This window comes from Pteropus medius, unplaced genomic scaffold (genome assembly GCF_902729225.1).
Source record: "Pteropus medius unplaced genomic scaffold, Ma_sr-lr_union100, whole genome shotgun sequence".
Lineage (NCBI taxonomy): Eukaryota > Metazoa > Chordata > Mammalia > Chiroptera > Pteropodidae > Pteropus > Pteropus medius.
In genome coordinates this window covers 2104453-2132054 of record NW_024350399.1, presented here as the reverse complement: position 1 = coordinate 2132054, position 27602 = coordinate 2104453, and the positions used below count along the sequence as shown (strand labels likewise).

Here is a 27602-nt window from a genome sequence, read left to right as displayed (position 1 = left end):
CACACACCTGCTTGAGGCTCCCTAGCTCCCTATGCCAACCATGCAGTTGACTCAGGACCCTCGATCCTGCCTTTTGTCAAACCCCTCTCTGCCCTATGACTTTCTCTCAAACCCACTCCCCAAATGAGTCACCCTGATTCTCCCACCTCCTGCTTTCAAGTCTTTCTTACTCTCTGCTTTGTTCCTCTCATTCCAAGGGCACCACTGATTATGTTCGAAAGAAGCAGCAGCCCAATCCAGGCACCCCAGATCAAAGGACCAGGTATCTATACCCATGTCCTGGAGTCTGAGGTCCAAAGTGGAGGAAAAAGAAGTAGACTCCCAGGGCACTTACACTCACCTGAGCAGGAAGAATGTTCAGGGATACATGCTAAGGAATGGGCCCTGGGTGTCCCATCCACCCTTTCTTTTGTCTGAGCCCCAAACATGGGAGCAGCAGTGCCCTTGGGGCTGTGCACTGACCCCAGTGCAGAGCATAGCAGAGGTGCTAGGCTGTATGCGCACAGGAAGGACACAGTCTTTTTTGGTATAGGGCTTGGGCACAGGAACCAGAGCTGAAGCCTTGGAAGGACTCGGCAGTTCTGGGAGGTACCAACAGGGAGAGGGTGGGGAGTAAAAACGGTGAGAGCCAGCGCCTGCCGTCTACACATCTTCAGGTTCTAGGGCTAGTTTTCTCATCTATCTCACCTTTGTCCTGGAGCGGGCTGGGCAGAATATAACCCAGGTACTAAGCAAGAGGTGCTTCCTAAATCCGAAGTCATTCTCTAGTCTACCCCAACCCCAGAGCAAAGCTGCCCTTCAGTTGCCCTGGTCTTGAATGACCCAGCCACCTGTGGGCCACCCTTCTAGTGACTTCTCAGCATTCTCTCCTAATGTCCAACCACAAGACTTCTTACTACACCTTCAGCTACTTCTCTCACTCTCCTCTACACACAGGGGCTTGAACTGGGATCTGTTTTTCTCTGTTTCTTCTCACTGCCTGTTCTCCCCCAGGCCCAAATTCAAGGTTAGCTGAGGGCCCATAGAGAGGCGTCTGCCACATCCTACCCATCCTTTCAGCTTGTAACCCAGGAGGCGAGGGCGGAAGCAGGATGTGACCTTCCGGATCCCTGTAATGGAAAATCTCCACCGAAGGCCAGGAGGGGGCCAGTTATTTAGGGAATTCAGACTTGAGCCCTGTGCCCTCAGAGTGGATTTGGTGGAGGAGATGGAGGGGACGGGTAGATAATCCCTCTGCAGGGAGTTTCCTCTGGTGCCAGGCAGGGACCCAGCCCAGCCAGAGGCACCTGAAGCCTCTGGACTGAAGGCCTCGCCCCCTCCTTCCTTCCCTCCCGGCTTCTTTTGGGCTCTGGGTGTTCAGGCCTGCTTCCAGTTCACTGGTTTCCCTCCACGCTGCCCTCTGTGTGCCCAGGAAACGGGGACCCTCCAGGAGAACCCTTCCTCTGACCGTTCCCAGGAGAAGGCAGTGGTGGGGTTTTTCTTCTCTCTCTGCCCGTTCCAGCTCCCCCTTCCTCCCTTTGCCCTTCATTCTTTGGCTCTTTTATCAAATGGGCGGCAACAATGCTCCCAGACCAGCTGGTCTCACCTGGCGTCGCATCTCCTCCACTCTGAGCTAGCTGGTATAAGGTCACAGACACCCCTACCAGCCAAGGAGATGCCCCCGCCCCTCCATCTCCAGACTTCCTGCTGCCTCTTGAGCCACCTTTGGCTTTGACCAGGGTCCCTCGGAGGCACTTCATATACAGAGCTTGGCCTGGGTTCCAGCACTAGCTACTTTTTCTGCTTCAGTGTCCCCTCCACCTCCACGGTAGAGGAAACAGTCTCTGTTACTTTCTCTGGGAGGTTGGATGTAGGCTCAGGAGACCTGAGTTCTGATTCTACAGCTTGTATTGTTTAATCTCTCTGGGCTTCAGTTTCCCACAGGGAAAATAAGAGGAGAGTGGACCAGGTAGCCTCTGGGATCCTGGGAGGCTGGGGGGACTGCTCCCCTCTGTCCATCCCTATGAGACCCATCTTCACGCTCTTGCTCCACACTGCCTTGCAGGGGAGGCGGGGGAGACAAGTGCATTTGCTGAGGGGGAGCACACAGCGGGACAAACTGACTGCCACTGCCAGTTGCTTAAGGGGCGGGAGGGGAGGAGTCCTCAGGGATCCTGTTTCAACAAACGTTTCTTTTCCAAGGAGGGAAGGCGGGGGGAAGGGGGGAGAGGGACCTATTTAAAGCTACCCTGTTGCTGGCCCTCTGTCTGGTTGCCCGGGTCTCTGGCTGTCCCAGACCACGGTGTGGGCTTGGGAATTTTCCTGCTGATCTCTCCAGCCTAGGTCCCCTCAGCCACTTTGCCCCAAGATGGGCCGTGGGGTGAGTATCCCCAAAGAGCAGGGGTGGCTCTGTGGGAAGGAGAAAGGCTCTCTGAAGGCTGAGGGAGGCTAGAGAGAAATGATTAGGTGGGATGGTATGTGGAAGGAGGGTCAGAGAGAAGCCGATCCGCTGAGGTAGTTTGAACTTGGAACTCAGTCTCCTGGCTACTACGCTACAAAGCGTACACGGATCCACTGCTCACATGCCCAAGTGCCCTCCTCTGCAGCACTCCCATAGTCAGCTCCACAGCCCTCTACACCCATCCCCTCCAGCTCTCCCTCATCTGCATTCTTCATCTCTGTCCCATACCCAACAATCTCCTGACTTCCCAGCTAAAGGGTTCTTTGGTACTGCTGATCCTCCCTGTCTTAGCCACCCTCTGAAAATATTCATTTCTTTGGGAGTCCCAGCCTGAGAGGATGTGGGTCCAGGAAGTTCTGGGTACCAGCTCCAGGGGCCCTGAGTCCCAAGGACAGCTGGGAGGGGTGTGGGGGAAAAAGAGTCATGTGCACCCAGACGCCAGCCCAGCACCCCTCCAGATGTCCCAGGCAGCACTGTCCTGCCTTGGGCTTTGGGGACTTTCCCAGAGGTGAGGTCTGCCTCTCCCCGACCTCCCAGTCCACTCCTGCCTATGGCATTCTGCAACAAGGGAGATGCCAAGGGGAAATTAATAACTATGGCGGTGGGGCTGGGGGTGGGGTGGAGGCAAGCACCAAGCCTTGGATTCTTGGAAATGAAATTTCTGTATGGAGAATTACACACTGTGCCCATGGCTTTTCTTTTACGCAATGCTGGGCACAGGGAGCCACGGGGAATATGAGGAAAGAGCGGGGCTGTGGGGACTGTGGGGAGTTTCTGGGCCCAGGAGGGTCAGGCAAGGACGTGCTACTGCAGTGAGTTTAGCAGCTGGGAAAACTCTGAGCTTGGACACCAGGGTTCCTGAGCTAGGGTGTGAGCTATAAATAGAACATGTGTGCGCACGCACCTACAACCCATGTGCTTTCCATAAGCTGGAGATGGTGCAGATATTCATGGATGAGCACCTGTGTTTTTGTCTCAGCGGGCAAATTCAGGAATGTACAGGCCCCCAAACATGCGTAAGCATTGATATGCTGCTTGAGACCTTCAAACTGCTCCTCGGCATCTCTTGTTCCCCGAGTGAAAGGGAGTCCCAACTGAGGTGCCGGACCTCTGAGGGGAGGTCAGGTGACACTCCACTGCCTCACCCAGAGTGGAGAGGAGGGAGGCAGCCTTCTCCCCTGCTCCCCAGAGAACAAGGTGGACCCAGCTCAAGAGGTCTTGCTTGGGAAGCCATTTGACCTTGACTCCTTCAGGGGACTCCAGTCGCTTGGGGTCTGTGCTTCTCCTCTAGCATCCCCTTCCCTGCCACCCCCCGTAGCAAGTCAGGCAGCAGATCCAGTTCTGCTTGGACTTAGGGCAGAAGCCTGGAGTTCAACCTGCCGGAAGACCTCTGAGGAGGTGAAGCAGCCCCTACCCTCATCCCCCTCTGGGATTCATTCTGCTTCCATTGCTTTTCCCCTGCATCTTCCCTCCGAAGAAAGGCCTAACTGTCACCTCATCACACTGTGGCCCTGAAGGGCAGCGTGGGAGTTGGGGGAAGGGACGGCACTGGTAGGAGGGAAGCCGGCCTGCTCCAGCTGCCACTGAGAGGCTGCAGTGGGGGGAGCAGTGGCTGACTTCCAGCTTCCCCCACTCTGTCCCAGCCTCTGGCTTTCTCAGAAAGAACTCTCTGTTCTCCTTTAGCATTCAAGCCCTGGACTGGGACTTGTGGTTGGGGGAGGGAGAAAGAGTGTTGGTGGGGGGGTGGTCCTTACTTCCTCTCTTTCTTTCTTGCCTGGGCAGCCTGCTGGCCCCAAATCTCTGCAGGCTCCTGGCGACAAAGGCTGAGATCCTTGCCAGGGCAGGGGGAGGGGGAAGGGCCGTGTGTCCCAAGCTCTGTGCCTGCCTGAAGGAGAGCATAGTGGGAGCTAAGGGAAGGGGGTGCCGCATTCTGCGTGGGGCTGCTAGCTTGGCCACCATCCAATACGCCCAAAGTGCGTGGGCTGGCAATTTTTTAAAACCATGCATTGGATTTTAAGCTTCATAAACTTTATTCTACATCTAAATGTACAGAAATTCTCGGGCCTCTGCTCCTTTGCCCAGCAGCACTCCTCCGCTGTGGGCACCAGGCCGATTCCTGCCCCTAAAGCTCCGGAGGGCCACATCGAAGCTCGAAGCTCGTCCAGCCATCGTTAGCCTTTCATTCATTTCTCAGCCCTGTCCCATCAACGACAGAGTTCACGTATCCAAAGCATTTCAATCCATACAATGAACTCTCTTAGGTCACCTGGGGAAGGAAGAGGGGGCAGTGCTCAGAAGCCCTCCCCACCTATCTGTAGGGCTGCTTCAGTCTCCCCAAGGTGATCAGCCTTTAGAAAGCCAAAATTATACTTGACCCATGGACACTTCACATGGAGACAAATGCAAACTTCAGTGTCTAGGAGATTACAGAGTCCACTCTCACTGCACATCTTCTGTCCTGATGTCATCAGTCGGTCAGATTCCTCCCTCTCTAGAGGCTGGATTTGTGTCTATGATCAGAGCAGCTGCCTGACTCTGATGAGAAACAAAGGCATTATCATGGAGCACGGAGGGATTTTAGGGCAGTGAAACTACTCTGTGTGAGGCCATAATAGTGGATTCATGTCATTTACAGTTGTCCAAACCTGTACAGTGCACAACACCAAGAGTGACCCCTAAGGTAAACTCTGGCTTTGAATAATATGACTGATGCGTCAATGTACGTCTATGGACTTCAGCCTATGGACTAAAAGAAGTATGACACTCTGGTAGGGGACACTGATCTCAGGGTAGACTGCATATGTAGAGACAGCAGTATATGGAAAATTTCTGTTCTTTCTGCTCAATTTTGCTGTGAACTTAAAACTGCTCTAAAAGAAAAATCTACTTTTAAAAAATGCATAAAAAGAGAAAACCTTGGCCATAAATCTCACCCAGGTATCCCTTCCTTATGGAAAAAAAAAAAATTACACCATAGAATAGAAAAGCTCATCCCTAAACATCCAGCATAGAGAAAGAAACTGGGCAGACCCAGTGACAAGGACGAGATAATCCTAAGGGATGGGGAGGACAGGGGCCTGGGGAGAAAGAGGGAGTAAAGAGGCATAAAAACTTCCTGCCCTCTCCCCCCGAAGTTCTCTATGGGACCCTGGAAGCCTGGTGGTGGTGAGGAAACCACAGGCCCTGAGAGGAAGGGGAAAATGATAGCCTCATGAGGATCCTGCTAAAATGTTTACCTGATTTCACTAGAGGACCCAGGAATGCCTAGACCTAAGAGCTCTATGCATTTTAATTTTAGATTTATCCTCAGAGACCATTTACTTTATTTTTGGGACAAATGAGGCCTCAGGTTGTGAGCCCCATTACCTAGTTGTGCTTTGGGGCCTCGAGTCCTGCAAATTGCCTCTTGCTGGGCAGAGGGCTTTCAGCAATTTCGTGGCCCCATTTCCTGGACACGCTCTGACTCTCCTTCTACTAACTTCTGTCAGCCCATGAGGTTTGATCATTCCATTTCCACTCGCCACCACCAGGCCTTGTAGTACCCTAGCCTCCTCCAGACACTTTCCTGCCCTGCCCCCTGGCTCTGCAAAGACTCTTATTCCCCCAAATTCCTAACTGTCTCTACTCCTCAATGAGCAAAGTAGCCATGGTGTAGGGACAAAGACGTCCCTACAGGGTGCTTCTACCCCTCACCAATCCTCAACCCTGCCCACCCCCTTCCAGGATTCTAGATGGTGTAAGGTGGTAGTTTTAAAGTTTTTGTATATTTTGGTTTGTATTTAGCAGCAGGTTTCTTTCAACAAACAAAATTTTAGCAGAAGCCCAAATACTAAACATCTAAGAGTGAGCTCCTGAGTCCTGATCCCCTCAGCCTTCTGTGAAATTTAAACATAGAGCCCCACAGCTCTGCCAATAGTTTGCAAACTGAGGACCTGGGGTCCCCTCCACTCTCCACTCTCTTTTTCCTCCCTTGAGAAGATCACTACTTTGAACCCATTGCCCCCACTTCCAATGCCTGGGCTGTCTGCAGTCAGGAGGGAATAGAGGCTCCAGCCCCTGTCCTCCTTGACTCTCTGGGCTCCCCTTTTCTCCTGCAGGCTGGACGCGAGTACTCTCCTGCAGCCACCACTGCGGAGAATGGGGGCGGCAAGAAGAAACAGAAGGAGAAGGAGCTGGATGAGCTGAAAAAGGAGGTGGCCATGGTGAGGCCCATAGCCCACCTGGCCAGGCTATGGAAAAGGGGTCCCATGCTAGAAGAGCTGCCCCCACAGCCCAGTGCACTCAGATAAGATCGAGCCCACCCCTCCCATGCTCCTTGCCTCGCCCCTCTGCCTGTTGGTGCCATCATGTGCATTCTACACACACACACACTCAGCCTCCCTCCCCAAAGTAACTCTGCTTCCCTTCCCCAGGATGATCACAAGCTGTCCTTGGACGAGCTGGGCCGCAAATACCAAGTAGACCTGTCCAAGGTGAGTGGCAGGGGGACTCTGGGGAAGACACCAAAGAGGTAAGAGAACTATGCAGCAACAGTGTGCAAGGGACCTTAAAACTGTACTCCATGCCTCGTCAGAGACAGGGAAACAGAGACCAGCAAGAGACTAGTTGATGGCAGAGCCAGAACTAGAGCCCAGATCCCCTGCTTCCTAGTCTATGACTCTTTTCCTGTGTACCTGGAAGCCAGGGCTCCTTAGAACAGCAGTCCTCAACCTTTTTGGCACCAGGGACCGGTGCTTCTATGAGAATGCAATGCCTGATGATCTGAGATGGAGCTGAGGCGGTGATGCTAGCACTGGGGAGCAGCCGTAAATACAGATGAAGCTTTGCTTACCTGCCCCATCACTCACCTCCTGCTGTACAACCTGGTTCCTAACAGACCACAGACCAATGCTGTCCAAAGCCCAGGGGGTCAGGAACCCCTGCCTTAGAACCCAGGCCCCAGAGGGCCTCCAGGCAGGGCTTTCCCTCTACCCTAAGCAGCCTCAGTGATAAATGAACAACCTTTTAAAGGACTGACATACATGAAATTGTGGGGTGACCCCTACTATTCTTACAGTAGTATGTTGTCCCAAGGTCACATTAATAGCAGCACAATAGCAGCAAACCTATCATATTGAAAGATAAAAATTTATTAATCAAAAACGTAGTGATGTAACCTCCTCCTACAGGTCTTCCCTGGTTGCCCAAATTTTATGTCCCCATTCCTTTACCTTACTTTATTTTCGTTAATAACACTTTTTACTCTCTGGCAGTAACATTTATTGATTGTGTGGAACCTACCTAGATCATAAACTCCACAAGGTGGGGACTTTGTGAATCTTGTTCATCTCTGGGTCCCCAGAGCTGACAATAGAACCTGCCATGTAGTAGATGCTTGACACACATTTATTAAATAAATGAGTGGAAAGATAGAGAGGTATATAAGAAGTGGCCTCTACCTTTGAAGAAAGCAACATCTAGTAGCAGAAAAGAATGCAAACAGAATTCCAGTGCCATTTTGTGAGTGTAGTTTTAGACAAATGCCTGAGATAAAATGGGATGCAGAGAGGGGCATCTGAACCAGCCTGGGGCTAGGGGAGCAGGGCCAGGCAAGGCTTTCTAGAGAAAGTGATAGGTGACTGCCGAAGCTGTGTGACACTGATGGTCAATAATGTAGGACTCTTCTTGAATCCTTGGCTAAGTGGGGAATCTGGAAGAGAAATAGTGGGAAGAACCCATTGCAATGTCTTTCCAGGGAGCCTTAGCCAGGCTGCCTCAAAAGGAGATTATTGTGGCTGAAAATGTGTTTCAATCCAATGATAACCAGAGAATGGGGCCACACTTAAAACCTTTCTCAGCCTTCAAGGCTTCCAACAGCCACTGCAACACATCGCCTCCTTCGTGTGGCCTCTCCTGATGGTTCCCTAACCCTTCCAACCAGGTGGGATTTTCCTCTCCACCTGGACATTATTCCCCACCAAGGAGCTGGTGGAAAGTGGTGAGAGGCTGGGTTTGTTCCAGATGTGATCTCCCGCACTTCTCCTTGCCTCCCTCAGGGCCTCACCAACCAGCGGGCCCAGGATATTCTGGCTCGAGATGGACCCAACGCCCTCACTCCACCCCCAACAACCCCTGAGTGGGTCAAGTTCTGTCGCCAGCTTTTCGGGGGCTTCTCTATCCTTCTGTGGATCGGGGCCATCCTCTGCTTTCTGGCCTATGGTATCCAGGCTGCCATGGAGGATGAACCATCCAATGACAATGTGAGCTGGGATGCCTGACCCCTGAACCAGCCCATAACTCTGTCCTCCAACCCTAAATCTTCAGTACAGTGGGGCGGGAGCAGGGGACAGGGAACAAGACGCACATGTCACAGTGCTTTTTAGGTTGAAAATGGTGAGGCTTCTATACAAATCCATAAGCATTCCCAACACACACACACACACACACACACACACACACACACACACACACACACACACACATGCAGACACACAATCATAATCGCTCATTAATGAGAAAGCCCTTCCCTATTCCTTCATACTTAAGTGGGCTTGTCTGCATTCCTCAGTCTTTACCCCCTAGAGAAATCCTAGTCCTGGAAGCTCCCTAAGACTCCCCATACTTTCCAATCTTAGGGGGCTAGGGACAGAATTTTGAGGGGAAGGTTAAAGAGAAGAACTTTCTTCTACCATTCTCACTTCCAGACACAGACAAAGGTGGCATTTAATGCTTGTCCCGAGAGCAGCTGCTCCTCTATGGTTGGGAGATGGGCAGGTCCCTCAAACCCTTTCTCCTTACCAGCTGTATCTGGGTGTGGTGCTAGCAGCTGTGGTCATCGTCACTGGCTGCTTCTCCTACTACCAGGAGGCCAAGAGCTCCAAAATCATGGATTCCTTCAAGAATATGGTGCCTCAGGTAGATGGCTTAGCTGTGCTCTGGGCTAGGACATGAGGTTTCTGGGAGGGTCCAGCTCATCTCTTCTCAACTCCTTGTGCTCTGAGATGGAGGGTTGGGCAGAGAAGTCCCTCTAACTATCAATGTCAGGACCTAGTTTTGTTGCTAAGGGTGCAGGGCTTCTCCTCCTCTTTAGTGGGGTTGGAGGAGAGGTGGGAGACCAGCAAGAGAGGAAGCTAGAGGTAGAGATGAGCACCTCATGCGATGCGCATGGCCTCCCCACAGCAAGCCCTGGTGGTGCGGGAGGGCGAGAAGATGCAGATCAATGCGGAGGAGGTGGTGGTAGGAGACCTGGTGGAAGTGAAGGGTGGAGACCGCGTGCCTGCTGACCTCCGGATCATCTCCTCTCACGGCTGTAAGGTGAGGAGGCCATGGCAGAGAGACTGGCTGGTCTAAGAGGAAGGTTGTGTAGAGCTGGGAGGGACCCGGTTAGAGGTTTGAAGATCGGGGGACCCAGATCCAAATGCCAACCGCTGACCCCATACCTCCCAGCTTCACCTTGTCTCATATATAGTGCATTGTCTCCTTATATCTGTGTGATAAATGCTCTGTGCCCTGGGTATATTTTGATATCTACTTTATAGCCATCTTGTATTGAGTTCCAATTATTGTCAGATGCTTTATGTACATCACATATGGCATGTAATTTAACTCTGAAAGAATGGTCTAATCATGCAGGGTTGTTGCTTATGGCCACATAAGCTATGCCATGTATAACCTTAGATGGTGCCATGTTCATAGACTACAGTGTTGGTGGCACCCCTTATAATTGTGCAATGCAGATATTCTGGAATTCTGTACAATTCCCCCATTTTACAGGTGAGTAAATGGAGGCTCTGGTTAGGTAACTAGCCTGAGGTCATAAAGAAGTTAGTAAGAGCTATGATTCCAAACCAGTGCAGGGACAATAGCTGAGTAATGCTATAAATATGTGATGAGGACGAGAATAATTTTGTCCCTTGTGTCATGAAGATTGACTGCAGTTGGAGTCAGGAAACAGCTGTGTGTGCACAAATGTATCTGCCAGTCTGATGGCTACATTCCTCTCCTTTCTCCCCAGGTGGACAACTCATCCCTAACTGGCGAGTCAGAGCCCCAGACTCGTTCCCCTGAGTTCACCCATGAGAACCCCCTGGAGACCCGCAATATCTGTTTCTTTTCTACCAATTGTGTGGAAGGTGAGGCGCTGGCTTGGTGGGGGTACTCCTCACCCTAGCACTCACTAAGGGAGGAGTCTGAATCCTGAATCCTCAGTCAGAATTGGGGGCTCTGGCTGTACTTCCTTGTCAAAAGCCCTGCTATAGAGGAGGGAATTGAGGGTTCAGGGATTAAGAGCCCTGAAAATTACAAAAATAGTCCCTTTCAGAGAGCAGGGTATTTGCTGGGGCAGCTCTGCTCTATCCACTCCAAGACTGAGCGGATTCCAAAGCCTTCAGGTATTGGACCAAGACTCCCTACACACACACACCCATCACACACACTCACACATCTCACACACACATCACATACACATCACACACTCACACAAATCTCACACTCATACACACTCACACATATCACACACATCACACATTACACACTTATACACACAAACCTCACACAGACAGAAATCACACATTTCCACACATCACACATCACACATCACACACACACACCCCAAGCCAGCTTTGATTCTTGGGTGTCTTTGGCTTGACAGATACCTTCTGTTTCTCTTGGGTCTGGGACTACTAGTTGCCTCATTCTGTGGCCCTTGCTTTGACTAGACCCTCAGGCTGGGGGAGGGGTGGGAAGTTTCCATGCAAGGTGGAAACTTGGGCCCTCCTTTAGGCTACATCTAGGACTGCACTTCACCAAGAGAAATTGTCATGCACTGGCTGCCGAGTTTGACCCATTCTTGTTCTGGGTTCTAGAGGTGACCAGAGGGCAGTAAGAGCTTCCAAAGCTGCCACCACCAAATGGCAGGAGTCCAAGTACAGCTGAAGCCTGTGCCCTCTCTGGTCATGGTGATCCTAGTCAGGGCTGACTTGAAGAGGGGATAGGGAGCAAGAGCTGGTGGGCGAAAGAAGCCTGACCAGACCATAGGCCTCAGAAAGTTGGACAAAGGAGGACTTGTGCCACCCCCGCCACACACACCTTGCCTTTCTTGTTTTGTCACTTCTCTTCCGTGCATTTGTTTCTCTGGGCTTTTCTCCTCCTTCAGCAAGTTGGAATTACAATGAAAATCACCAAAAATTAAATTTCCTAAATTTTTAACATGCTGAGATTCTGAAGATTGTTCCACATGTCCCACAATTGTTTAAAATGCCTAGCAAAATATTTCCATTATTTATTCTGAAATTAGCTTTGAAGAGAGCATCGGTCATAAATGGAACTAACATTTGTTGAGTGCCTACTATGTGCCAGGAACTGGTCTAGGTGCATTTCAGCACTCTCATTTAATTATTAAAGTGGTCCCTAGGTAGGAACTCGAACAAGGATTCAAACTCAGGTTTAGCTGGCTCCTACATGCATGCTCTTCCCATTTCCCACCCTTCCTCCCCTAAAGGCCTCTTTAATGTCTACATAAGGGTCAGTAATTGCCTAGCTTCTTTTATAGAGATTCATGCCTAATGTTGAGAAAAAGAATCTTAAGACTACATGGAAAATTCATAAGTGCTTTACTTTGTGTTCATAATATACTTTTCAATAACAAGTGTGAGATTGATTTTACTAAAATACTGCAGGCAATATTTTTATTTCACTTATTGAATCTCTTCAATTTGAACATTATTTGCAAGGCTTTTCCACGGGCCCAAGTGTAGGTGAAAATAATTTGTTGTTGTACTGAGCCTGGGACTGGCAATCTATGCAGGGAAAGTAAGCCAATCTACTAAAACTGCAGGATCAGAGTCTTTGGCCCATTTACTCCAGTATGGTTTTCCTTTCTCAGGAAGTAGGACAGTGCTTCAGTTCAGCCTGGTGTCCTCTCCTATGTTTCAGGCACTGCTAGGGGCATCGTGATTGCCACAGGTGACCGGACGGTGATGGGCCGCATAGCCACTCTGGCCTCAGGCCTGGAAGTTGGGCGGACACCCATAGCCATGGAGATCGAACACTTCATCCAACTGATCACAGGAGTGGCTGTGTTTCTGGGTGTCTCCTTCTTCGTGCTGTCACTCATCCTGGGCTACAGCTGGCTGGAGGCAGTCATCTTCCTCATTGGCATCATCGTGGCCAATGTGCCTGAGGGTCTACTGGCCACTGTCACTGTGAGTGGTCAAGCTGAAAAGCCACCAGGGGAGGGTCTTGCTACCCTTTCCTCAAAAGTAATAGAGGCTTATTACTTCTCAGCAATTTTTTTACTGCCAACCCCTAAAATCACATAACACATTCTCCTTTAATACATGCCTCAGAGTTTGAGTCTGAAAAAATCTCAGGTTGGGCTATACCTCGGCACAAAGTTTCTCTCCTGGAGCTTGTCATGGTCACCTCTTTTCACTAACCACAAATTATTCATCTGCCTCTTGCAGTCTGGAGCTCATTCAGGCCAACAATTCTGTAGAGGCTCTCTCAAAGGTCACCAGTGACTAACTAGCAAATCCAGTGACCTTTTCTCAGCTTCAATCTTTAACTCTGTTGCTGAAATGGATACTGCTGTCCACCTGCCTGGAATCTTCTCTCTCGTTGATCATTGTGACATGTCACTATCCTGGCTTTCCCCTCTCTGTCCCCAGCAGTGTCTTCTCTTTCTCCCTGATGCTAATTCTCAGGCTTCAGCTCTCTGCTCTCCCCATACACCCTTAGAGTGAGCACAGTTTCCAGGGCCTGATCTGGGCGACTCTCACATCCCCAGACACAGCGCTACACTGGCCCTCTCTGAAGCTCTAGCCAAATGTCTTCAACTCCCTACTGGACGTTTCACTTAAATATACACCTGTGATCTTGATTCAACTGCTCACACTTAGGTCCCACTCATGTTTGTGGAGCAGAATCAAGGGAGGAAGGAGAGAGCCCTGCTCTGGGGTAAAGTCATAGACATCTCCAGCTCAAGCTTAGCCCTTTTTTATTTCCTCTCTCTCTATCAGGTGTGTCTGACCCTGACAGCCAAGCGCATGGCGAGGAAGAACTGCCTGGTGAAGAACTTGGAGGCGGTGGAGACACTGGGCTCCACCTCCACCATCTGCTCCGACAAGACGGGCACCCTCACCCAGAACCGCATGACTGTTGCCCACATGTGGTTTGACAACCAGATCCATGAGGCTGATACCACAGAAGACCAGTCTGGTGATTGGGCATCGCAGAAGAGTGAAGGGGGCTGGAGGAAGTCCAAGACACTGGGTGGCGGGGTGGGCAGGGGGGGGATAAGGGCTCTAAAGGGAAACCAAACTCCTGGTTCTCCCTCATTTCCTTCCAGGGGCCACTTTTGACAAACGATCCCCTACATGGACGGCCCTGTCTCGGATAGCTGGTCTCTGCAACCGTGCAGTCTTCAAGGCTGGACAGGAGAACATCTCTGTGTCTAAGGTAGGGGGTCAGGGTTGTCTCCATAGCCTGCCCACTTTGCTAACACCCAGCTTCCTCTCTCACACCTGTGGCAGCCTCAGTGCCCTCTCCCCTTGGTCCTCCATCCTTCCCCAGCCCGTGACACTGAATTCTCTTCTGGCAGCGGGACACAGCTGGTGATGCCTCTGAATCAGCCCTGCTGAAGTGCATTGAGCTGTCCTGTGGCTCTGTGAGGAAGATGAGAGACAGAAACCCCAAGGTGGCAGAAATTCCTTTCAACTCCACCAACAAGTACCAGGTCTGGTCAGGGCACCAAAAAGGAGAAGGGGAGGGACAGAAATGAAGGGGTACATAAAAGCCAAGGGGGAGTCATCCACATGAGGAGCAGGGGCATCTGAGCATCATATCCTCTCACCCTGGCTTTATCTCCCAGGGCAACCTGAGTGAATATATGTCTGGTTACCATTATCCCTTAACTCCCAAACTACACCTGTCACCCTCTTGACTCTTCTTCCCAGAGTTCCCCAACCTCTGGCTCCAGTCCCCCAGCTCTTCTATCCCATTAAGTTGAAACATACTTTTGAAATTTTCTTAGGGTATCCCTCAGCCTGTAGGCATCTGTTAAATGACAAAACACAGTCTCAGCTATGTCTATGTAGGTCATAGAGGTAAAGCCCCACTAAGGTCGGTATGATGGTGGGGGAGGATGCTGACAAGAGAGCCATCCAGCCCCTGGCAGTGTCTGTCTTAACTGATTTTAATAAATATTTGTTGAGTCAATGAATGTTCTATGGGAAAGTGACTCCCAAGTTACAAGGTTAAGACTATGAGAACCAAACAGCACTCTACACATAGAGACTGTCCCTATGCTGACAAAGATTGATTGGTCAAGACTTATTTTATCAAGGAAGTTTTCTTACCAGCCTCTGCTCTGTCCCAGGCCCTGTGCTAGGCACTGGAGCTACCAAGACAAGTATGATCCCTCTGTAACTACTTGTCTTCTCTCCAGCTGTCCATACATGAGCGAGAAGACAGCCCCCAGAGCCACGTGCTGGTGATGAAGGGGGCCCCAGAGCGCATCCTGGACCGGTGTTCCTCCATCTTGGTGCAAGGCAAAGAGATCCCTCTGGACAAGGAAATGCAAGATGCCTTTCAGAACGCCTACATGGAGTTGGGAGGGCTAGGGGAGCGAGTGCTGGGTGAGCAGCCAGAGCAGGGAGCAGGGCCGAGAAAGGGATCTCCAGTGGCTTCCCTGGGGTTAGGGGCTTTGGTGGTGTTCAAGCAGCCATCTTGCTGTCTCACTCCTCCCTTCTGCCCTCCTTCAGGGTTCTGTCAACTGAATCTGCCCTCTGGAAAGTTTCCTCGTGGCTTCAAATTTGACACAGATGAGCTGAACTTTCCCACAGAGAAGCTTTGCTTCGTGGGTCTCATGTCCATGATCGACCCTCCCCGGGCCGCTGTGCCAGATGCTGTGGGCAAGTGTCGGAGTGCAGGCATCAAGGTACTGGCCTCACTTCCTCCCCTCCACCTTCTCCATCCACATGCCAAAGGTCAAGAGGCTGCAGGGCTTGCTGGCCTGGGGACACCCAGGCCACTGGTGGTCTCCTTCCCACTGACTGTGAGGAAGCTGTCACCTGCAAAGAAAGGTCAGCCACGGCCTTGAAGTACTCACCTTTGTCCCTTGTGCTCAGAATGCCCAGTTTCTCATGCCCGTCCTCTCCCTCCCTGACATTCCGTTCTGATGTCAAGCTGATCTGGCACCCCTATCTTGGAAATACAGTTGTCCTGCTCTTCCCAACCACTGCTCACTTTCTCTAGCCATTTGGGATGGGATTATCAGGCTCCTGTCTGCACCCACTTACTCCCGCCAGAACCTTGTAGACTGGGTCTGGACCTCATTCCACCCAGCACACCTCTCTCGGGTTCTCTCGTTCAACTGCAATTGCTTCTCAATGTCCACTCCCTCCCCAGTGCTACATTTGTTCTTCATTTAACAAATATTTATGGTTTGCCAACTGTGTACCAGGCAGTGTTCAAGGTGCTGGAGTTCAACAAACAAATAAACAAACAAACAAAACAAACATAAATCCCTTCCATCTTGGAGCTTACTTTCCTATTCCAACATACAGCAATTTACCACTCCTCTTAACCTAGCTACTCACCAGTTCTGGTGCCTTCACTTGCTCCTGCTTTTTCAATATCTCACCTATTATCATGTAAGTTCAACTCACCTTGTCTACTGAGGTCCAGGTGCTGTGCTAAGTGCTGGGGATACAAAAATGAGTAAGACATAGCCTGGCTTCCAGAGCTCATGGTCTCTCAGGGGGAACAAATGCCTTTACAATTAACCACTAAACAATCATAATAGCTAGGGTAATTGAGCACCTACTATGAGTCAGATACTCTAATAATAATAAAAACAGCCAATTGTTTTGTGAACTGCTATTAGTACTAAACCTGTATAATCTCATTCAATCTTCATAACGACCCTATGAGCAAGCACTAGTATTTTCCTTTTTTTATAGAGAGGGAAACTGAGGCACAAAGTAACATGCCCAAGACCACACAGCTAGTAAGTAGTAGGGCCAGAATTTAAACCAAGGCAGTCAGCTATTTCTTAACCATCACACTAGAGGGTTTTTCTGTATATATGGGTACATATGTGATTTCTGAATCCTATAGCACTCTGTCTCCAAGGTAAGCATCATTACCCTCATTTAAAAATAAAATAAGCTGAGACTCAGAGTGGGTAAGTGCTTTCCCAAAATAAAACTGCTAGTAAGAAATGGATTGGCTGTATGAAGCATGGCCTGCTTCTCTGGAAGGTACATACTGCCCCTGCTCATCAGGCTGCCTCTTGCCATGATTAGAACTACTTCAGAGGCCTGAGGAAAGTCCCTCCATGGGAAGTCAGAGCAGGGAGCAGTTAATTCTGCCTCAGGAAACGACAGTGTTTTACAGAGGGCATGATATTTGATCCAGGCCTCAACAGTTGACAAGTATTTTGTAAGGCACTGAGGGAAGAGGAAGGCACGTCAGGAGCAGGGACAATGTGTTCCCTGCATGGTTAGACTGTACCAGCATGTGAGTTACAGGGAAAGGTGGCAGAGGACCACTGGGAATTAAGGCTGGAACTTTGGGCCAGGGCCATTTGCTTAAATGCCAGACTTAGGCTTTATCCTGAGGTCTACAGAGAGCCACACGTGTCACAGGGCAGATCTAGCTTTTAGGAGGCTACCTGGATGGAGGAGGACCTGGATTTGGAGAAGATCTAGAGTCATGGAGACAGGCAAGAGGCTATTACAATAGTGCAGGCAAGGGATGATGACCCGGACGAGGACAGTGACAAAGGGAGTGGAGGAGAGTTGTTACTTTCGGGAAATGTTTGGAGGACTTGGTGACCAAACTGGATATGGAAGATGAGGAGGACATAGGAGACAAAAGGTCTGACTGAATAGGGGGTATTTCCTAATGTAGGGAGTAGCGGAGCAGGCTTGGTGTGGATGGTGGGAGTAGAAATAATGAGTTCAACTTGACCTTATATTTAAACAGTCTGTAAGACACCCAGGGAGAGGTGTTCTAGGAAAAGCTGGAATATGGTTTACAGCTCAAGAAAGACTGTCAGGACTAAAGCTTTGAGTCTCATTAGACCACGAGTGCAAAATAAAAACATATTAAGACGTTTTATTATATTGCCCAGGAACAAAACACCTAGACTAACAAAATGGATGCCAAGGCAGCAATATAATGAAGTAGTTCAGTTAAATTTTTTTGATAATTACAAATTGTAATGTTTAACATTGTCCAGAGAAAGAGCATGAGTCAAGAAAGAGGAAAAGAGTGAAACCCCAGGGCACACCAACATTTAGGAGCAAGTAGAGGAATGAGAACCAGTGACCAAGGGAAGAGAGTGGTAAGATACAGCTAACATTTATTAGGTGTTTACCCAATGCCACTTACTCTTCATGACAACCACAAAAAGTAGGACTCATTTTCTCCATGTGCTGAGACTCAGTGAAAGGACTTGTTTAAGGTCCTAGAGCTAGGGAAAGTCAGGTTTACACTTAAGTCAGCCTTCCAACTCCAAGCTACTTCTTCCACCCTTCTTGGCTGCCTCCCTGAGGAGGGTGAAAAAGTGAATGAAGAGAGAGTGGAGGGGAACCAGAAGTAAAGGGCCCAAGGGAGGAGAGTGTTTCAAGGAGGGATAGTGAATAGTGCCAAATGCCTCAGAAGAGTCAAGAGGAGGAGTATTGAAAAGATGCTATTGTTTTTCAATTTAGAGGCTTACGTGTCCTTTGGGGGGGCAGTTTCAGTGAAGTGGTAGGGCTGTGAGAGAAGGCAGTGGGGCCTGAAGAGGCTTCCTTCTCTTAATATTTATTTGGTTTGTCCCCATGAACCAAAACATGCAAATGCTAACCTAATCCAGCTTTGATCATCTGATGCTTATAATAGCCTCTTAAGTAGCTTTCTCAGATGCCAACCACCCTCCCCAACCAACTCAACCATTCTGCAACACTACAATGAATATTATTATTAGGGTAGGAATCACCTTCTTCCCACATCATGGAGTAATGTCGGGGAGAGGGAAGGAGGACCGTCTCCATGTCCTCCTTACTCTGTCCAGTGAGACTGCCTGTAGCAATTATATTGGACAGTAAGAAGACCACATTCTGATTCTGACTCTCTGCAACCTTAAGCAAATCACGACCCTTCCTAAGCCTTTGTTTCCTCGTTGGTAACAGGAGGGAGCTATTAAGGGTCCTCTGGCTCTGATAGCCTCGTATCCCATGAAATCCTTACTCCTGAACAATCTTTGAGGCTTCTTTTCCAAGGGAACCTTGTCAACATGTTACTTTGTCATGGCAGCTTTCTTTCATTTAAGCAAACTATTTCTGATCCCCAGAATATAACTTGTCATTGTCTCTCCCCCTCACCTACTCACCCAAAGACGCACGCGCGCACGCGCGCGCGCACACACACACACACACACACACACACACACGAGTTCCATTTTTTCGGCTGAGATCTATCAGCCTCAGCATCTAGTGGTCTGGCTTTTCTTGACTTTGGGAAAGAACTAGAAGGAGGGGAAAATCTTAATACTGCTGTCCTTTTACCTTTTCTCCTTTCTTCCCACCAGGTGATCATGGTGACCGGGGACCACCCTATCACAGCCAAGGCCATTGCCAAAGGCGTGGGCATTATATCAGAAGGCAACGAGACTGTGGAGGACATTGCAGCCCGGCTCAACATACCCGTCAGTCAAGTCAACCCCAGGTGAGGCCTTTGCAGGACCCCCTATCCTTGATCAACCACAGGGTACCTGAGTCTTGCCTGGGATATCGGGTTAACACCTCTGGGACCTTTACAGGCCTTTCCTTTGGTTCCTCAGTTCTAAATGTGTCCAGGCTGTGCCACTGTTTAGCTGCGTAACCTTGGAGACGTCTTCTTACCTTTTTGAGTCTCCATTTTCTCAAATACAAAATAGGATCTTATCTATACCGCAGGGTAGCTACAGCAGTGAGATATGTATAAGGGATAGAACACACGCCTAGCAAACTGTGCTGACTGTGATGATGTGCATGAAGAGAATCTAGCAACGCTTCTTCAGAGAGAGAACTGGGAAAAACGGGTCACTGAGCTTTGAGAGAGAGGAAGATGAGGCCAGGGGGGACTGGAGCACCAGAGGCAGTCAGGACAGATGGCAGGCTGGCTAGGCCAGGAATCAGCACCTCTGCCCCTGCTCTGCAGAGAGGCCAAGGCGTGTGTGGTGCATGGCTCTGATCTGAAGGATATGACGTCAGAGCAGCTGGACGAGATCCTCAAGAACCACACGGAGATTGTCTTTGCACGGACATCTCCGCAGCAGAAGCTCATCATCGTGGAGGGGTGTCAGAGGCAGGTGAGCAAGGTGGTGTGAGGCAGGGCGGGCATGCTGTGTGCAGGGCTTTGACCCTCTAGCCTGGCTGTACCTTCTCCCAGGGAGCCATAGTGGCGGTGACGGGCGACGGTGTGAACGATTCCCCCGCGCTGAAGAAGGCGGACATAGGCATTGCCATGGGCATCTCAGGCTCTGACGTCTCTAAGCAGGCAGCCGACATGATCCTGCTGGATGACAACTTTGCCTCCATCGTTACAGGCGTGGAGGAGGGTGAGGAACCTATGCTCTGCTCTGGGGTGGCAACCAGGATGTTTGATGCCCGGATACCTGCTTCCTGTGCTTCCCGTGCCTTTTACCTCAGTCACAAAGTCACCTCACGATTCCAGGCAACCACTGCTGGCTTTAGCTTTCTTCACACACAAAATCTTCCTCTCTCAGGAAGTCAGGCAGCCCCACTTCTGGGGCTAGGGGTGGAGAAGGGTCCCTCTGATCTCCCTGATGCCCTCAGAATCTCTCCACAGGCCGCCTCATCTTCGACAACTTGAAGAAATCCATCGCATATACCCTGACCAGCAACATCCCTGAAATCACCCCCTTCCTGCTCTTCATCATCGCCAACATCCCCCTACCACTGGGCACTGTGACCATCCTCTGCATCGACCTGGGCACTGACATGGTGAGGCCAAGAGCTGAAGTAGGGGACAGGCAAGGCAACATGTGGGCACAGTGAGAAGGGATGGGCAGCAGGTCAGGGGCAGCTGTCCAGGCTTGCAGGTTGAAGAGAAAACAAGCACAAGGCTCCCTTCCATACCCTCCTCACCCCAACTCCCCACTTCACATAGGTCCCTGCCATCTCCTTGGCCTATGAGGCAGCTGAGAGTGACATCATGAAACGACAGCCGAGGAATTCACAAACAGACAAGCTGGTCAATGAGCGGCTCATCAGCATGGCTTATGGACAGATCGGTACGGCAGGGCCCTTGGGTTCCAGGGGGACCTCAAAGAATGCTTTCCCTAGCTTTTAGAGAAAGGAGCTCCCGGCAAATGTCCAGGATAGGGCCCAGCTCCCCCAGGGTCAGAAATGTCTGCTGTGGCCCATCAGGGTGGCCCCTCCAGCTTCCTTCTCTGACCCAGGCCCTGCCTCTCGCCCACGACCCATAGGAATGATCCAGGCACTGGGCGGCTTCTTCACCTACTTCGTGATCCTGGCAGAGAATGGCTTCTTGCCCTCACGGCTGCTGGGAATCCGCCTTGACTGGGATGACCGGTCCACAAATGACCTGGAGGACAGCTATGGGCAGGAGTGGGTGAGTGGGGCTGAGTATGTGTGGACATATGTATATGAGAGGTGAGCTAAATGCCTGGCAGAGGTGGTCAGTAGTGGCCAACTAGGATTGGGGGCTAAGGGTAGACTTGGTGCCTAGGGTTTAACAATGGCCCTGAGCTATTTTACACTCTGATCCTGCCCGTTTTTTTTCACACTGTCACTTCTCTACTTACCTTCCCCCAGACCTATGAGCAGCGGAAGGTGGTAGAGTTTACGTGCCACACAGCCTTTTTTGCCAGCATCGTGGTTGTGCAGTGGGCCGACCTCATCATCTGCAAGACCCGCCGCAACTCAGTCTTCCAGCAGGGCATGAAGTGAGTGCCTCCCCTGCCAGGCACCCGTCCCCCCAGGCAGAGTCAGCTCTAGGCACACTCGCCAACCTGCACAGTCTTGCCTTAAGCCCATGGGCCCAGTTCTGCTGGGGGCACATCATATCCATAGCCATGTTTGAAATAGATGAAAGAAGATGGAGTGATACAACTATTTCTGATGAGTTTTATTTTGTTCCTAAAATGTACTTTGTTAAGATCTCCTTCCACCTTCCTTCTTTTTCTTCCCTCCATGCCTCCTTACTCCCTCTCTCTCTTCTTTCCTTTCTTCCTTTCTTCTTTCTTTTTCTTTCTTTCTTTCTTTCTTTCTTTCTTTCTTTCTTTCTTTCTTTCTTTCTTTCTTTCTTTCTTTCTTTCCTTTTTTCCTCTTTTTTTCCTTCTTTACTTCTTTCCTTCCTTCCTTTTCGTTCTTCCTTCCTCCATCTCTTACTCTATTGACACCCCATCTTTTGCCTATCTCTAAAAACAGGGTCTCCCATGCTCCCCTACATTTGTGGGTAGCTTTTGCCCTATGGTGATGGTGTTATCCTTGTAGGGTTGGTGAGCCGTTCAGGGTCAGGTTTAATACCTTCTTATATTGTGAGTTACAATGTGCCAGTCACTGAGGTAAGTGATTCAAAGACATTGTTCAACCTCACAACAGCTCTATGAGGTAGATATTATTTTTGGTTTATGGATGAGACCCCAAAAAGTTTAAATGTTGTGCCTGAGGTCACTCAGCTGGTAAGGGTTAACCCAGATCAGCCTCTAAAGCCCAAGCTCTTTGCCACTACACTGGGCAGCTCACCTATCACAGAGTCTGGCACCTGGGAGGTGCTCAGAAATCACTGTGATTGTCACATGGGTGGTAGTAAGTGCTAAAGTTATCAGGCCTGTTCTCTTTATTTTCTTCTACTGGAGACAACGGCCACAATTCCCCAAGTGAGTTTTGTCACAATTTCTTAGTAAAGGAAAAAATTAAGATGTCAAAATCCTGGTAAAGTTAATAGCAGTTAAGATCCTAGGGAGAAAAAAGTGAAAAGTCTGTTAGATAAATAAAGGTAGCATGAAGAAAGGTGATTCCAGTGAGCTAAAAACACTAACAAGGAAAATGAAGTAAGAAGACAACAAAGAGCAGAGAATCCAAGAAATTGGATACAGTTCTGAGTTGAGACTTACTGAGTAGTGCATGGGGGACATAGGAAGGTGGAACATAACTGGCTAAATTCAGCCCATTTGAGAGGCAAATGGAAAAGAAAGTCAGGCTGGGTACAGGGGAGTACTAATACCAACCAATCACCTGGCCAGAGGCAGCTTCAGCACCTCAGGCACCACCTGGGGTCCCTGGGCCCTCAGAGGGTCCTCCAGGATGCTATTCACATAGTTCAAAAGGCTTTACGGAAATTAAGCACTTACCTGTGAGAAGGCTCCTAAGCCCACTTAAGTGTCGCTCTTGGGCAGAAGTCTAGGTATGCAGCATAGTGATCGTATCAAGTGTAGTTAGCTCTGTTTGGAAGCTGGGTATATTTCTAATTAATTTTAATTGGGGAAACATATTTACTATTTATTAACAAATGTAGCTTGAAAAGCAAAAATCAATTAAAATTTGGCCTTTACAGAGGAAAAATAGAGGGGTCCAGAGTGAGTGAAAAGTTTGAGAACCACTGGTTTAAGCCATAAAGAAGTGAAGTGCATAAGGTTGAGTAATGATAATATGACTGAGCACTTTCCATACATTATTTCCCATGACTTTCCAATCCTATGATATAAAGGTAATATCTCCATTTTACAGAGAAGGAACATGAGGCTCAGAGAAGTAATGAAACACTGCTTATAACCAAAAGCTAGTAAGTGGCAGTGCTCCTGATTCCAGAAACTGCCCTCAGAATCTGATTCTATCTTGCTTTTTAATCCTGCCATAGTAAATATATATTTAACACTTACTCTCCAGTGAGCTCTCCCTCTGCTAAGTACTTTACAAACATTCTCTTCTTTATTGAATATCTACAGCTACCAGGGGCTGTAGGAGACACTGGGAGTGTAGAAGACATACATAGGCCCTGAACTGAAGGAGCTTTCACAGCACCTTGCTGAGGAGATGACACTTTCACAGACCACTTGCCTGAAGCAATAACAAGATTATAAATGCTGGAGAGCAGTCCCCATGTCCCCAGAAGGAAGCTTGTGTTTACCATGGCATCTCTAGAACAGAGCATCACCCAACACATAGAAACATTTATTTAATGAATGAATATATGTATTATAGACAAGAATCAGAGGTTAATCAATAAGCATAAAAATAGAGAAAAATATTTCTTGGGTTACACACAGAATGAGAAGAGAATATCTGCAGAGGGCACAGAAAGATGTCATTTATGATCCCTCCCTCACATTTCCTCTCCCCTCCTTCCCTTCCCCCACCAGGGGTCTCCCTGGATCTCTTTCTCTTTCCCCTCCCTTCAAATGCTACCTATCCTCCTTTCTTTGCCTCCAGGAACAAGATTTTGATCTTTGGGCTCCTGGAGGAGACAGCGCTAGCTGCCTTTCTGTCCTACTGTCCAGGCATGGGTGTGGCCCTCCGCATGTACCCGCTCAAGTGAGTGTCTCTTTAGAAAGGCACCTTCTAGGATCCAAATTCTGGTTCATCATCCTTTATGTGACCAGCTTCTAATGTTCCTAACACTCTCCTCTGCTTCCTTCAGGGTCACCTGGTGGTTCTGTGCCTTCCCTTACAGTCTCCTCATCTTCATCTATGATGAAGTCCGCAAGCTCATCCTGCGACGATATCCTGGCGGTAAGCACCTGCACGCCTCACTCCAACCCCCAGCAAATGTGACCCCCACTGTTGGCTATGCCTCCAGGGCTCCCAACCCAAACTCTATTCCAACTACAGAGCCCTGCTCCTTTCCCCAGTGCCCTCAGATCCTGGGCTCCAGGTTCTAGGACACCTAATTCCATTGAATGTGTTCTCTGCACCCTATTCCTCTCAGATTCTGGTCACACCTTAACATGCAGTTGGTCTCTGAAGCAACTGCACCTTCCACCTGGAATCACAAAATACCAGAATTAGAAAGGCCCTTGAGGTCATCTAATCCCACCTCCACATTTGACAGCTAAAAGAGGCACAGAAGTAAATTTATTTGCTCAGAGTCATAAAGCAAGGAGCAGCATAATTGACACTGGAAACCAAGGCCTCCTGCTTCCCAGGTATCGAACAAGTGCTTTGTTTTGTTTTTTTTCAACAAGCATTTTGATCACTTACTGGAGGTTGAAAAAGGATGGCCTACAAGCCAAACATGGTCCATGGATAGTGTTTGGTTTGTCTTGCCCTGTATTATTCAGGTGTTTTTTTTTAATTGACCCAATATCTAAAACTTAGGGGCTTTGACATAAAATCCAAATTTCTAACTTCTGGAAAATTACAAGAGCTGCCAAATTTCTGTTCAGCAACAACAGGTGACTGCCTCTTTAGAAACTCATTTTTTACCTGAATAGCTCCTATAAACAGTTGCATTTTCACCCCCAACTACTACTCTATACCCACCCTCCACCATGCTAAATACAAGTCTCTCTTTTCTCTTAATCTACTACCCCAGCTCATAGGGTTTCATCCCCCACCCCTTTTAACCCCACTGAGGCTACTTCCCTTGGCCCCCATCCCTAGGCTCCTATCCACCTGGCCTCAGCCACCCAAGCTCATAGAAAATTTACCTCCTGCCTTTTTTTTTAAGCTCACCCTACAACCCTTGATCTCTCTAACAGGCTGGGTGGAAAAGGAGACATACTACTGAGCCCACTGGAAAGAAGAACCAGGCACGAGAAAGATGGGGTGCTCTGTAGGTGCTGCGGGGATGATGATGGGGAGGGGTGGAAAAACAGGGGTGGTTTTTAGGGAAAGATTTGGGGAGAGAGAATGAGGCAACTCAGCAAGGCTAAGTTGGGAGGAGTAGGTAAACAAGCTTGGGGTGATTGCCCCAGAAACCCAACTCTGAACCGTCAGATTAGACATCTTCCCCAGATCCTGCTCCACCCACTCCACTGTGTTATTTTAATGTGGTACTGAAGGTTACCCTAGCCCTTCCCATTCCCTATCCATTCACTCCCACCTCCCACTAGAACAGACTAACACCCAAAGACAGGACCTATCTAACCGAGAGGAGGAAGACCATCTCAGATCACCAGTGTCTCTTTATCTCTCCAGCCTCATCCCACTTCCTACCTTCACCTCTCATTTGCTTCCTGCCCAATCCTGTCGCCTACTTCCACCTCCAACCTGGAAAGCACAAATGGTTTCTCCTGGTGAGGCCAGAAATGGAAGCTGGATGGAGAAGCCAGTTGTCTCCCAGTCAAGACTAGTTAGAAACCCCTAGAGGAGAGCTGAGCAGACAGGTGGGAGTTTGGTATGGCAGAGGAGGCAAACAACAATGGGAGAGAGATAAGAAAGGAGAGAGAGTGTCAATGACATGGTATTTGACATATAGATAGATGTCTAGGCTCCAGCTCTGTGTCCTGCCCTTTTAGAGTACCCTGCCGCATACCAGATTCAAATGTCATCAGAGTAACAACAGAGGCAGGACCAGAGGTGATCTGGGGAGCTTCACTGAGATTCCACACCCCTGTGCCACAGAGTTCCCACTGACCCTTGCTTTGTAGTCTGTTTGGTCCAGGAGACCCAGGTGTCACAGATGCTCCAGCTCTCTCAATCACACATGCTTTGTAACACCTGCCCTTTAGAATGCTAAGAACTCAGAAGTTCCATGTTGTTCTGAAAAGGATAACTGCCAGTTCATTCCCTGCCACTCCCACCTTCTTCTCATTCATGCCTATGCTGATAAACTTGCCTCCTTCCTAGGCACTGCCAAACCATATGTTCCCGGCCAACAGCTGGAATTGGGGTAGAGAGATTCCCAGAACCTTCCTGTCTTGCAGGGACATGCAGAATTAGCTTAGGTCATGAACAAAGTCAGAACCTCTGGACAAGAGGTAAAGCGTTAGGAGACCTGCCTTTGACTTCTCAGTCAGCAAGGTCGCTCCTCCCAGGCAAATGCCCTTCATGCTGATGTTCATTTTTCCTGAGATAGGTGGTTGGTTTCCGGTTTCTACAAGAGATACTTTTTCTTCTCTTTTCCCTCCCCACCTAACACTTCTGCTCTGCAGGCAGCTCTGCTCATTCTCTAAGGCTGGTTTAGAAGGCATTGGGAATATCTTACAAAGAGAGACCTAGATGATCAAAACAAGTAAGAGACACCTAGGGAAAATGGAAGACCTAAGGCAGAAAGAAAGAAAGTACATAAGACAAGTGTTAGAGCAAGCCTATAAGCCACCTGCCAAGGTCTGTTACTTCATTACACTGGAATTCTACTTTATCAGAAGTACCTTGAAATAAATGAGTCATTGCCTTTGGTGTAGAAAACTGAGATGGAAACCATAATAATTTGGGCCTGATTAATTTGAGATTTATTGACTATGGGCAAAAGTTTATCCTTATGCAATCAATAAAAATGGCATTTGTTAGTAAATTAGGAGCATAAACAATATTTCTAAGGGTGGCATATTGAGTCTACCTAAAACAATACTTTTCTGGCACTTTAGGAATCTCTATTTAGAAGTAGTGAGTATATGGGCTAATTATCATCAATTCTTATGCGTTTGTTAAAGAAACATCTGCAAGACCTTTACTTGGTGACCTTTTGTAAGACATTAATTTGAGCACTGTATATGTACTTGAAAATAATAAAGTTGCATTTCTTTATGAAAAAAAAAAAATCCCTTCCATAATTCAGATTTCTATACTTAATACTTGCTTCTCTCCAAAATTGTGGTATTGAAATAAGTGCTGAGGCAGGACTTGGCTTGTAGAGAAAACAATAAAGAGAGAGCAGGAGATACGGATAGAAAAAAAATAATCCAGTAGATGATGTCAGTGGAGAAAGCTAGAGATGGAGAAGTTAGGTTGCAAAATTACCTAGAAAAAAATATAGTAGGGCCTCCTTCCTCATTGTTGAACCTACCCCAAGGGCCACAAAGGGTTGTCCAGGATGGGGAAGGGCCTATGAGTCTATTTGGGCCCAAATCCTCAGGGCCACTTCTGCCTTTTCTGTTTCAGACCAAAATCAGGCCACTCTCAAGCTGAGGGGCCCCAATTGTCAGCACCAATTAACAGTCTATAGTATGTGAAAAGCCCTGTTCTGGGTGCTGTCTTTGGGGGATGAAGTAGATGCAATCCTTGAG

General features: G+C 48.9%; 1 protein-coding gene across 3 annotated transcripts; it reads left to right on the top strand.

The window, feature by feature from the left end:
• Positions 1-2134: 2134 nt before the first annotated feature.
• On the top strand, positions 2135-27602 carry LOC120584290 (sodium/potassium-transporting ATPase subunit alpha-2). 3 transcript variants are annotated; one of them, XM_039839980.1, is made up of 23 exons: positions 2135-2359; positions 6538-6642; positions 6853-6912; positions 8476-8679; positions 9221-9334; positions 9599-9733; positions 10434-10551; positions 12353-12621; positions 13438-13636; positions 13767-13876; positions 14019-14153; positions 14865-15356; positions 18996-19132; positions 19607-19757; positions 19838-20006; positions 20258-20412; positions 20579-20702; positions 20898-21043; positions 21247-21377; positions 23866-23967; positions 24074-24165; positions 25134-25207; positions 27478-27602. In XM_039839980.1, the coding sequence occupies exons 1-22, from the start codon at positions 2348-2350 to the stop codon at positions 25160-25162; spliced, it is 3189 nt and encodes a 1062-aa protein (XP_039695914.1). In that variant the 5' UTR covers positions 2135-2347; the 3' UTR covers positions 25163-25207; positions 27478-27602. The 3 variants fall into 3 exon arrangements, with proteins under 3 accessions (XP_039695914.1, XP_039695916.1, XP_039695913.1); XM_039839982.1 differs by lacking the exon at positions 27478-27602 and having other exon boundaries at positions 14865-15054; positions 15181-15356; positions 25134-27107; XM_039839979.1 differs by lacking the exon at positions 27478-27602 and having other exon boundaries at positions 25134-27107.